General features: G+C 41.5%; 1 protein-coding gene across 3 annotated transcripts in view; it reads right to left on the reverse strand.

The window, feature by feature from the left end:
- The window catches only part of smarcc2 (SWI/SNF related BAF chromatin remodeling complex subunit C2), a 31,185-nt gene extending 27,618 nt beyond the window's left edge, over positions 1 to 3,567 (reverse strand). For 2 of the 3 annotated variants that reach the window (XR_014536919.1, XM_083562669.1), the window contains exon 1: positions 3,363 to 3,567. Coding sequence is in view for 2 of the 3 variants with exons in the window: in XM_083562669.1 (XP_083418795.1) it covers positions 3,363 to 3,563 (201 nt within the window). In the remaining variant the exon portion in view is untranslated. The remainder of the gene's footprint in view (positions 1 to 3,362) is intronic. The other variant, XM_083562670.1, reaches the window with a different exon arrangement.
- Between the last annotated feature and the right edge of the window lie 8,933 nt (positions 3,568 to 12,500).

Below are 12,500 nucleotides of genomic sequence, written 5' to 3' on the forward strand. Positions count from 1 at the left end.
TTGTTCCCACACTCCCCTAGGCCTAGCCAAGGTGGGAACGTCACAAGCATTCCACACCACTAGCCCCGAGCCACGAGTTTAAGAACCCCTAATTCACAAAGCTTAGCAAGAACCTTACTCTAGATCTCTTTTTTCACCAGACTCTGAGAAACTGGTACACCTATAGTAAGCAGCTATTTCTAATAGGTCATTCTTCCGACACATCTCAAAAATATCCAGACTTGGAGACGCAACAAACAGCTGGAGATCAAAGGTTGCCATGACTATTGACCAGTCAACCAGAACACACAATAAACCATAAATATAATAACCAACTCTTCTATTCCTATCCAAACAGATCCCGGACGGGGGAACAGTGAGAGAGACAGAATGAGACTGTAAGAGAGAAAGAGGGAGTCAGTGAGAGAGACAGGGGGGAATAGTGAGAGAGACAAAATGAAACTGTAAGAGACAGAATGAGACTGTGAGAGATGAAGGGAGACAGTAAGAGAGAGACAGAATGAAACAGTGTGAGAGACAGTGAGAGAGAGACAGAATGAGGCAATGTGAGAAACAGGAGACAGAATGAGACAGTGAGCGACAGAGGAAGGCATTTAGAGATATAATGAGATAAGAGAGACAGAGGGAGACAGTTTGAGACACAGAGGGAGACAGTGAGAGGGAAAAAGGAAGACAGTGATAGACAACAAGATAGTGAGAGAGACAGAGGGAGACAGTGAGAGAGACAGAATTAGACACAGAGGGAGACAGCAAAAGAGACAATGAGAGAAACAGAATGAGACAATGTGCAACATAGAGGGAGACAGTGAGAGAGACAAAGGGAGACAATGAAAGAGACAGAATGAGAGTGAGTGAGACAGAGGTAGACAGTGAAGACAGTGAGAGACAGAATGAGAGTGAGTGAGACAGAGGTAGACAGTGAAAGACATAATGAGACAGTGAGAGAGTCGAAGAGACAGTGAGAGAGACAGAATGAGACAATGTGAGACACATAGGGAGACAGTGAGACAGTGAGATAAACAGAGGGAAACTGTGAAAGAGACAGAATGAGATAGTGAGAGAGACATAGGGAGACAGTGAGAGAGTGAGAGAGACAGATTAAAACAATGTGAGACATAGAGGAAGATAGTGAGAGAGACAGATTGAGACAGTGGGAGAGACAGAATGAGACCGTGAGATAGACAGAATGAGAGTGTGAGACAGAGGGAGACAGTGAGAGAGACATAATGAGACAGTGAGAGAAACAGAATGATAGTGTGAGACTGAGGGAGACAGTAAGAGAAAAAGAGTGAGACAATGAGAGAGACAGAATGAGAAATTGTGAGACACAGAGGGAGACAATGAGAGAGACAGAACGAGAGTGTGAGACACAGAGGGAGACAGTGAGAGAGACAGAATGAAAGTGTGAGACACAGAGAGAGACTAAATTAGACTGTAAGAAACAGAGAGAGTGAAAGAGAGAGAGAAAGAGTGAGAGAGACAGAATGAGACAGTGTGAAAGAGAGAAAGAGAGGGTGAGTGAAAGAGACAGAGGAAGACATTGAGAAAGACAGAATGAGACAGTGAGAGAGACAGAGGATTATTGCACATTGTTATTATTAACTTTTCGAGTTGAGACTTTGTAAGTATTCATCACCCTATCACACACACACACACACACACACACACACACACACACACACACACACACACACACACACACACACACACACACTCCTGAGAAAAAGATTAATCAGTAGTTGGGTTTGATGATTGAGGTTCTATCAGAAGTCCCTAAATGAGCAGAATGGCGAGCATCATGAAGACCATCAAAAGATCAGAACAAGATTGAGACAGAACTCTGTGAAGGTATCAGTCAGAGTTTGGGTTAAAATGCTGCATTAACGGGTTCAGGGGCAGCAGAAGGTCATGCAGCATGCTCCTCAACGTGGTCAGGGTTCTCAGGGGGAGGAGCAGAGGTGTGGAGACTAGTGTATAGTGTAGAGACTGGGGGTGAATAGTTATGGCCCTGGGACCGAGAGACAGAGGGAGACAGTGTGAGACACAAAAAGAGACAGTGAGAGCAACAGAGGAGGACAGTGAGACAGAATGAGACAGTGAGAGAGACAGAGGAATAAAGTGAGAGAGACAGAATTAGACACAGTGCGACATAGAGGAAGACAGTGAGAGAGACAATGAAAATGAAAGAGACAGAATGAGAGTGAGTGAGACAGAGGTAGACAGTGAGAGAGACAGAGGGAGACAGTAAGTGAGACAGAATGAGAGTGAGTGAGACAGAGGTAGACAGTGAGAGACATAATGAGACAGTGAAAGAGTCAAAGAGACAGTGAGAGAGACAGAATGAGACAATGTGAGACACAGAGGGAGACAGAGTGTGACAGTGAGAGAAAGAGAGGGAAACTGTGAAAGAGACAGAATGAGATATTGAGAGAGACATAGGGAGACAGTGAGAGAGACAGAATAAAACAATGTGAGACATAAAGGGAGATAGTGAGAGAGACAGATTGAGACAGTGGGAGAGACAGAAGGTCAGCAGAAGGTCATGTTGGACCAGCATGCTCCTCAACATGGTCAGGGTTCTCAGGGGGAGGAGCAGAGGTGTGGAGACCAGTGTACAGGGGGGTGTGAATACTTACGGCCCTGAGACCATCACTATCAGCAGTAATGTCGGAGTTATTATCTGCTCATGAACATGCTCTGAGTTCAGACTGAGACTCTGCCTAGTATTTACTACATCTCCCAAAGTCTTCGCTGTGCATAAGTTTACACACCCCACTTCTCCAACCTTATCATCAAATATCTCTAAACACCCCGACCAGTGTGTGTGTGTGTGTGTGTGTGTGTTATTGTGAGAGGCAGGTTATGGGTAAAGATGAAGAAGATGATGATGAAGGTGAGGGGAGGGGCAGACTGGACTGGACACACAAAAAAAAAATAATTCATTAACATTGAGATGTGAAGAAGATTAATAAAAGAATGCAATAACACGAATCAACCCGCACTCACATCTGGACGCGCGCGCCCGCGTGTGTGTGTGTGTGTGTGTGTGTGTGTGTGTGTGTGTGTGTCGCACTGAACCATATTTAGTTTTTTTCCCTCCCGGATAAAGGAGAAAAGCGCGTGGTGTTCCTGATCTAATCCCGGGAAGAGTCTGATGTGTGGATGTGATGAATGTGAATGTGTGTATCGGGTGTTAGATCGGATTTTCAGTCTAATTCTGCATCTTCTATTGTCTGAATGCTGTTAGAGGATTTAAACAGCTGGATTTCTGTCTCCGTGTCTCTCATCCTCATCATCACCACCTCATCACCTCCACACATCTCCTACAGCTGCGTCTCACATGCAGATAAACCGCTCAGTACCTTTTTATAATTCTTCCCGAGCCACACGCGGACATTGTCGAACTGAGACACGGTATCGGAGGCTTCGAAATATTTCACATTCGGCCCGCCGTCTTTCTTCCGCACCGCCATCTTTGTCTCCGGACAGACGTGTGACTCGGAGCGCCCTCTGTTGCCCAGCCGCGGTACTACTTCCATCCCGAAACCAGAAACTGCCTCCATTTTGGATCTGAAGGTTCTGTTCTCCTGGGCTGCTTTTGAACCAACATGGCGGCACAATCAGCACCCCTTAATCCCGAGTGTCATCCCCCCATCTCTCTCTAATAATTATATATATAGGGGTTGTTAAGATGAACGCATTTATAACGTGTTAACACAGATGTATTTGAACAGCACTCATTTTATTAACGTGTGATTAATGCAGCATTTCTGTTTGACCATTTTAATAATTTTTTTTTTAAAATAACTAAAAAGAGGCAAAATTAAAACCTTCAGTGCAACACATTTTTTTAACGACATCCTTTCTTTAGTCAGATATATAAAAAAAACAACAACAATTAACTCCTCCAATAAATAATTTTTAATCACTAAATATTTGTTTTACCGTGTGTTGTGTTTTATTTAAGTCTCAAATCAACCACCAAAATCCACCATGATGCAGACATCCGGCAACTAAAACCGTCCGTGTGGAAACAAAAGTTCAGTTTGTTGTCCTGATGATTAACGTCATTTAAAACACCATAATTACTTTCAAACATTTACAAATATATTTTGTCTTCATGCTCTATGTTCAGTATGTTTTCACTAATAATAAACATACGTTTGCATAAAGCATCATCTTTGTCCTTTCCATTTTAATTAGAGAATTAAAAACATGAAAAGTACTAATTTAAGGTACTTTTAGAACAAATACAAAAATGTGTGATTAAGTTAACTCATGACAATCATGCGATTAATCACAAATATTTTAATTGATTGACAGCCCTAATATATATATATATTAAATACATGAAAAATTGCTCTTCCTCTTATAAACGTTTCTACAGATAATTTTTATTTTTGTGATCTAATTCAATAACTATTTAAATATTTCTCCTTATGTGGAACGGTGCACAGTCCTGTTCTGTTTTAGTCCTATTTACATTCTTTCTGTAGGAGTTTTTAATATACTTCTAATCCTGATATTAAAATGAGCATTTATTAAGCCTTTTATAGAAGAAAAACGCAAAATCTAAAACTTTTAGGAGGAACTTACAGCGTGTGACCGCTAGAGGGCAGCTCTAACATGCAGCTCTGCATTCACTCACTTCATCTCCAGCTCTAACACCAGATTCACTGTCACACCTGTGTTTACCCTCAACGGTGTGATGTTCTACCAGCTCCACTTTCATACAGGTGCTCATCAACTGAATGTAGTCCATCTGTGAAGTACACAAAATATTGATCTTGGATCTAAAAATTGGATTGTTGAATATTAGATCTCTCAAGTCAAAAGCGCTGACTATAAACGAAATTATTACATAATAATATTATATAATTATTATAAATTATAATAGTTTAATATAATTTGTTTGACAGAAACGTGGATTAAACTGAATGAATATGTAGCATTAAATGAGGCGAGTCCTCCTGGGTATAGTTACATACACCAACCCCGTCTAAATGGCAGGGGAGGCGGAGTCACAGCTATTTATAATAATAATCTAAACGTCACACAAAAGACTAAACACAAATGTAAAACATTCTGAGTTCTTTACACCAACATAAAATATTCAGTGTCTGAAAGCAGGTCCAGTCAGTCAATTCCACTTATTATTATTTATAGACCCCCAGGGGCCCGACTCTGATTTTCTCATAGAATTTGCAGATTTCATCACAAATTTAGCTCTTTCTTTACACAAAGCATTAATTGTTGGTGACTTTAATTTTCATTTTGATAATCAGGAAAACTCCTTAAGAGCAGCAGTTGTGTCCATTCATTAATCAGAATGTTATAGGAGCCCCTCATAGTGGAGATACAGTCTTGATTTGTTATTAACATTTGGATAAAAAATAAAAAATGTACTCATAATTCCACAGTCTGAAGTTATTTCAGATCATTATCTAATCTCATTATCAAATCTGCCTGTCACTGCATTACTACTTCACCACGTTATCGTGTTAAACACGTTCACATCAACTACAACAGCGAGTTTTATCAATAATCTTCTGGAACTGTCGATACTAATTAGATCTCCGTCAGACCCCGCAGAGCTCGACTGGGCCACTGAACACATAGAATCAACATTACGTTATACTCTAGATGATGTAGCTCCCCTTAAGACCAAAATGATCAGGGAGAAAAAATTAGCACAGTGGTATAATGATCATACACACACCTTAAAACAGACCACTCGAAAATTAGAACGTAAATGGCGTTAAACAAAATTAACAGTATTTCAAATAGCATGGAAGGAGAATCTCCTAAATTATAGAAAATCTCTTAGTGCTGCTGATCAGCATATTTCTCCACCCTCATAGAAAATAACAAGCATAATCCTAGATTTTTATTCTGTACTGCAGCAAAATTAACAGGGAATAAAAGCACTGCACTCACATGCACACCATCAATAAATCCAGACTATTTTATAAATAACCCTGTAGACAGCAGTCATTATAACAGACCATCAATTACAAAGCTTTACTCCTATTCACGAGAATGACTTCATTTCATTTATTTCCTCATCAAAATCATCAACCTGCATCTCCATCCATCACCTACAAGTTTCCTCAAACAGATCATTCCAGAGGGAATTGACCCTGTTTTAAAATAATAAACTCTTCCATTAGCACTGGTTTTGTACCAAAATCCTTCAAACTGGCAGTAATCCACCCCCTAATTAAGAAACCTGACCTTCACCCTGTCAGCTGTCCAACTACAGTCCAATATCAAACCTCCCCTTTATCTCCAAGATTCTAGAAAAGGTTGTAGCACAGCAGTTCTGCTCACATCTACTGAGGAACAACATTTATGAAATGTATGAGTCAGGATTTCAGCCTCATCATAGCACAGAGACGGCGCTAGTTTAGGTGCTAAATGACTGTTATTGGCCTCTGATCAGGGTTTTGTCTCTTTACTTGTTTTGTTTGACCTCAGTGCAGTTTCCAGTGTGTTTCCTTCTGCTTCTCTCTTTTAGTTCTGCTGCTACAGTGAATCTTACCAGAGTCCAAACTGCACAGTGACATTAACTTTCATACAACAAGGAGACTTAATAATCCATATCCTTCTCTTCCTGTCACCCTCTTCTCTCTCTCTCTCTCTCTCTCTCTCTCTCTCTCTCTCTCTCTCTCTCTCTCTCTCTCTCTCTCTCTCTCTCTCGGTCGAGTTAAACAGGCTCCAGTGTTCACTGTTCCTGCTTGTCTTCCCTCTTTGGATCTTCCCACTTTGTCCTGGTCTGCCTCTGGATGATGTTCTCTTCGACTGGAGGCGACTCTGTGCAGCTGGTAAAGTTTCTCATCAACGCCTTGGGTGATTCCATGTAATTCTGTAGTAAGATCAGGAGTTTTGAGGATTTGGACTGTAGTTAATATCTACAGTCTGCTACACTGACTCAGGACTACAGTTTGCTCTGATCTCCATCACTGCACCTCAACATCGTTTATCTGTAATAAATGGACATTCGGTGGAACCCAGATGAGGATGAGGTTCCCTCTTGAGTCTGGTTCCTCTCAAGGTTTCTTCCTTCTGCATCTCAGGGAGTTTTTCCTTCACCACAGTCTCCACCGACTTGTTCATCAGGGACAAACTTACACTTATAAAGAACATCTTCATTCTTCATCACCACATGATCTGTGTAAAGCTGCTCTGAGACCATGTTCATTATTAAAAAATTCAAAACAAATAAACATGAATTTAATTGAATTAGCACAATTATGTGCCCCCCCCCCACCACCACCTTAAGAACCTTAATTTGGCTTTTTTTAATTGACAAGTACATCTGTTAATTTCATGATATTCATTATAATTTACACTATAGGTTTGTATGAGGGACGTTTTAGATCATACATACTTCTTCTCCATTCCTCAGGCATAATCGCACCTTCCAAAATCTTGTTCCATGTCACCTGGTCCAGACTTTCCATTCTTCATCCTCTTAATCGCTGCTCTCACTTCCTCCTTACTAATCCTATCTACATCCTGCTTCACATCTCCACATCCTCCAACCTTCTCTCTCTCATTTTCCTCATTCATCAGCTGCTCAAAATACTCCCTCCATCTTCTCAACACACTCTCCTCACTAGTCAACACATTTCCATCTCCATCCTTTATTGCTCTAACTTGCAGTACATCCTTCCCAGCTCGGTCCCTCTGCCTGGACAATCAGTACAAATCCTTTTCTCCTTCCTCAGTGTCCAACCTCTTATACAGCTCCTCATATGCCTTTTCCTTTTCCTGCTGCTGCATCTCCTTGTTCTCCTGCCTACTTTTCTCATCACTCTGTGGATCCCAATTCTGTTTCTCCAACCTCTTTCTCCCTCTGCTCTCCTGCACTTCCTTATTCCACCACCACGTCTCTTTTCCTTTCTATTTCCAGATGTAACACCAAGTTCCTTTCTATCTGTCCCCTTCATCACTTCTGCAGTAGTTCCACAATCATCCAGCACCTCTTCACCACCACCAAGCTCCTGTCTGACCTCTTCCCTGAACCTCACACTACAGTCTTTCTCCTTCAGTTTCCACCATCTTATTGTTCTTTTACTCTTCACTTTCCTCCTCTTCTTCTTCTTCACCTTCAAAACTCCAAAACCATCCTACAGACCACGATCCGATGCTGTCCATCTACACTGTCCCCTGCCAACACCTTACAGTCTCCAATCTCCTTCAGGTTGCATCTTCTACATAGAACATAATCCACCCTGTGATCCTCCTTCTTCTTAAAATACGTGTTCACCACTGCCATTTCCATCCTTTTAGCAAAATCTACCACCATCTGCCCTTCCACATTCCTCTCCTTAAAACCACACCTACCATCACCTCCTCATCACCTCTGTTCCCTTCACCTACATGCCCATTAAAGTCCCCAATCACCAATCTTTCATTCCTACGTTCACCTTCTACCACTTCATCTAATTCACTCCAGAATCTTTCCTTCTCCTCCATCTCACAACCCACTTGTGGAGCAGAAGCACTGATGACATTTATCATCATCCCTTCAACTTCCACCTTCACGATCATCACCCTATCAGAAACTCTCTTCACCTCCACTACACTCTTACTGTACTCTTCCTTCAGAATCCCCCTACACCATTTCTCTTTCCATCCACACCATGATAGAACAGTTTAAACACCTCCAATGTTCCTGCTCTTACTCCCTTTCCACTTGGTCTCCTGAACACACAACATCTCTACCTTTCTCCTCTCCATCATATCAGCTCCCTCTCTCCCTTTACCAGTCATAGTACCAACATTTAAAGTACCAACCTGAACCTCCACTTCTCCTCCACTTCTACTTTCCCTGCTGTCTCTGTAGACGTCTTTCTCCTCTCCTTCAGCCAACAGCAGCACAATTTACACCGGTACCCTGTGGTTAATGATACCTGTGGTGGTTGTTGGTAACCTGGGTCTCAAACGATCCGCTATGAAGTTCTGATTCCTGATCTGTATGTTTGATTTGGCAGATGTTTTATGCTGGACGACCTTCATAACACAAACCTCCACATTTATCTGGGCTTGGGCAACCATGATGGCTAGGTTTTTAGATCATACACACACTGTTACATTATTTAAGAGAAGTAAACCATGAGAGACAAACTGCAACACACCCCAGGAACTCTGTTTCCCAGAACACATCACATCTTTCAAATATGGCATGAACAGTTCCGCATGAAAGCGTCATTTCTGAACACTTTATAACCTCAACACTGATGGAACTGTAATGATGGACTTTCAGTGTTGAGGATGAGGATGAGGTTCTCTTTGAGTCTGGTTCCTCTTAGGGTTTCTTCCTCAGGATTTTTATTCAAGTCAAGTCAAGTTTATTTCTATTGCGCTTTTCACAACAGACATTGTCTCAAAGCAGCTTTACAGAAATCAACAGTGAAGGTGAATGGTGTGTGTTTATCCCTGATGAGCAGCATGGAGACTGTGGCAAGGAAAAACTCCCTTAGATGTAATGAGGAAGAAACCTTGAGAGGAACCAGACTAAAAAGGGGAACCCATCCTCATTTGGGTGACATCAAGAGTTTGATCATAAATCTTTCAACACTACAGAACACTGGAGAGTGAGAACTAACATGAGCACTGGAGTATAAGATTATAAGTGAAGATCTTTCTACAGTCTTTGGTATAAAAGTAGGAGCTACTGAGCTCAACATTTGTGATCATTCACCACAATCTCCACTGGATAAGTCATTTGGGAGAAACTTATACAGTCTTTTATACAACTTTATAACCTCTTTATCTCTGTAAAGATGCTTTGAGACAATATCCACAATATTATACACTGATAATGTTCATTAATATCATGGATAAAATTCAGATCATTAATAAGCATCACTTTCATGTCTGCTGTAACACAGAATAAACCTCTCAGTGCTGAATGTTGTTGTTCTGCAGCTTTTCTGATGCCTGAGTGACTCAAATACACCGACTATCCCCAATACTCCCAATACAACGACTTCATATTATATGTTTACAGTGGTTTTCACAGGGTTTGTCAGAGATCCACCTGCCACGCCCCCTTTGTGGCTCTCATGCCTCCGCTCTCCCTGGAGCTCCAGGCTTAACCACGCACACCTGGGGCTCGTTGTCACTCCACCCCGCTTCTACATAAGCTCACTTCCTCCCTTGTTCATTATTAAATGTGTGGGTTCTATGTATGTGTTGGACTTTACGTGAGGTTTATGTTCTCGTGGTCAGGTTTTCGCACAGGACTCCTTTTATTTGTTCCATTCAGACTCCACAATCCGTTACCGGCTGTGCTTCTCCTCCCCGCGTATCTCGGGTCAGCTACGCTTCTCCCAAAGCGCACCTCGGACTCTCTCAACCGAAGGACTGCCGTGTGTGTGTGTGCGTGTGCGTGTGCGTGTGCGCGTGTGTGTGTGTGTGTGTGTATATGTATCTCTCCCTCATACTTGTCCTTAAAACCCGAGTGAGCTGTACTCCGGCTTCCACCCTCTGTTTCGCTCGCACCCTGACATTTATATAGCGTTTAGCATTGATGGAGCCTTTTTAAATGTCCAAGCTGCACATTCCTCAGGCACTAAAGCACCACCATACTATCAGATGTGTTTTAGTTTTTTAACTGAACACTAAAAACAAGCCAGATGATTCATTTCTTCTTTAGTATGGATGATATGGTGTTCATGATTTCCAAAAATAATATCTGACCACAGAACAGGTTTCCACTTTGCCTCAGTACATTTGAACTGTTTTTGGATCATGTTCACGCATGACTACTTATTTGTGTGATAGAGATTTAATCTGCATTAGTAGATGACATGCAGTAATTCACTTTACAAAATCATCACTGTTTTAAATGCACTGCTACCTGAGGGCCTGATCACCACCATCCAATATTGATTTTCACCCTTGTCCCTTCACAGAGATTTTTCCAGCAAACTGATGTTGAGGAACATTATTCTGAAATTGTTCCACAGTTTGTAGATGCAGTTTCACAGATTGGTGAAGCTCCACCCATCTTTACTTCTAAGAGACTCTGCCTTGCCAAGATGCTCCCTAACACTATTTATACCCAATCATCTTACTGACCTGCTGTCAATTAACCTCATTACTTTCCAAAATGTTTCTCCAACCCTTTCATTAAAAAAATATTTACTTTTGTTGTACCGTCAAAACTTTTTAAAAAAGACTTGTTTTTTTCATTAAAATGGTGCATTTCCTCAGTTTACACATTTGATATATTTTATATAATTTATGTGAATAAAATATGGATTTGAGATTTGAAAATCATTGCATTCTTTTTTTATTTACAATTTACACAGTGTCCCTACTTTTTATGGAATTGGGGTGGTATGTACACAACATATGCTTATACACAAACACACATACAGTACACACAAACATTTCACACACACACACACACACAAAACACTAAATGGTTTATCTCCATGTATCTCCAGTCTTCTAACACGCTACAATCCGTCACGCTCCCTGAGATCTCAAAACTCTGGACTTCTAGTAGTTCCTACAATAGCAAAGTCCACTAAAGGTGGTGGATTATTCTCACACTCCTAAACTCTGGAATAGTCTTCCTGACAGTGTTCGGGGCTCAGACACACTCTCCCAGTTTGCGAGTTCTACACATCACACACATCACATCATAACCTTGTGCTCCAGAACATCTGATCACATCACATTATCAACTTGTGCTGTTAATATCATGAACAGCAGCTACGCTAATTCCTCTCCACTGCTTCTCTTTCTCTCCCCATCTCGAGGCTTCCTGAGGTTGCTCCAGCTCCAGTCACCTCCCACCTCATGAAGATTATGGACTTCAAAGAAGTAGATGCCAAACTCACAAACATCCCGAACCATCTAGAGACGTACCAGGCCTAATTGGATCCCGATACATGTGTGGAGATTGAACACTGGACCTCCTGGAGTGTTTAAAGGTTCTGGCATGGAGAAGCTGGTGTTGGATCTGTAATGATCTCAATTCAATTCAATTCAATTCATTTTTATTTGTATTGCGCTTTTAACAATGAACATTGTCTCAGAGCAGCTTTACACAGATAATGTGGTGATTAAACGTAAATATGTTCTTTGTAAGTATGTTTGTCCCTGATGAGCAACTGTGGCAAGGAAAAACTCCCCGAGATGGCATAAGGAAGAAACCTTGAGAGGAACCAGATTCAAGAGGGAACCCATCCTCATCTGGGTTGCACCAAATGGATGGTGACAGGAAGAGAAAGATATGGATTATTAGGTGTCCCTATTGGTGTATGAAAGTTAAGTCACTGTGCAGTTTGGACTCTGGTAAGATTCACTGTAGCAGCAGAACTAAAAGGGAGAAGCAGAAGGAAACACAGACATGAGGATCTCTGGGATAAGAGACGACCCACCACACCACCATCAACAAACCTGAGTGAACGTGTGAGAGTGAGGAGACGACAGCATCCAAATATCCCAGTTCACCAAACACTCCATATCCATGATCC

The sequence above is a fragment of the Silurus aristotelis genome (assembly GCF_946808225.1).
Source record: "Silurus aristotelis genome assembly, chromosome: 2".
NCBI lineage: Eukaryota > Metazoa > Chordata > Actinopteri > Siluriformes > Siluridae > Silurus > Silurus aristotelis.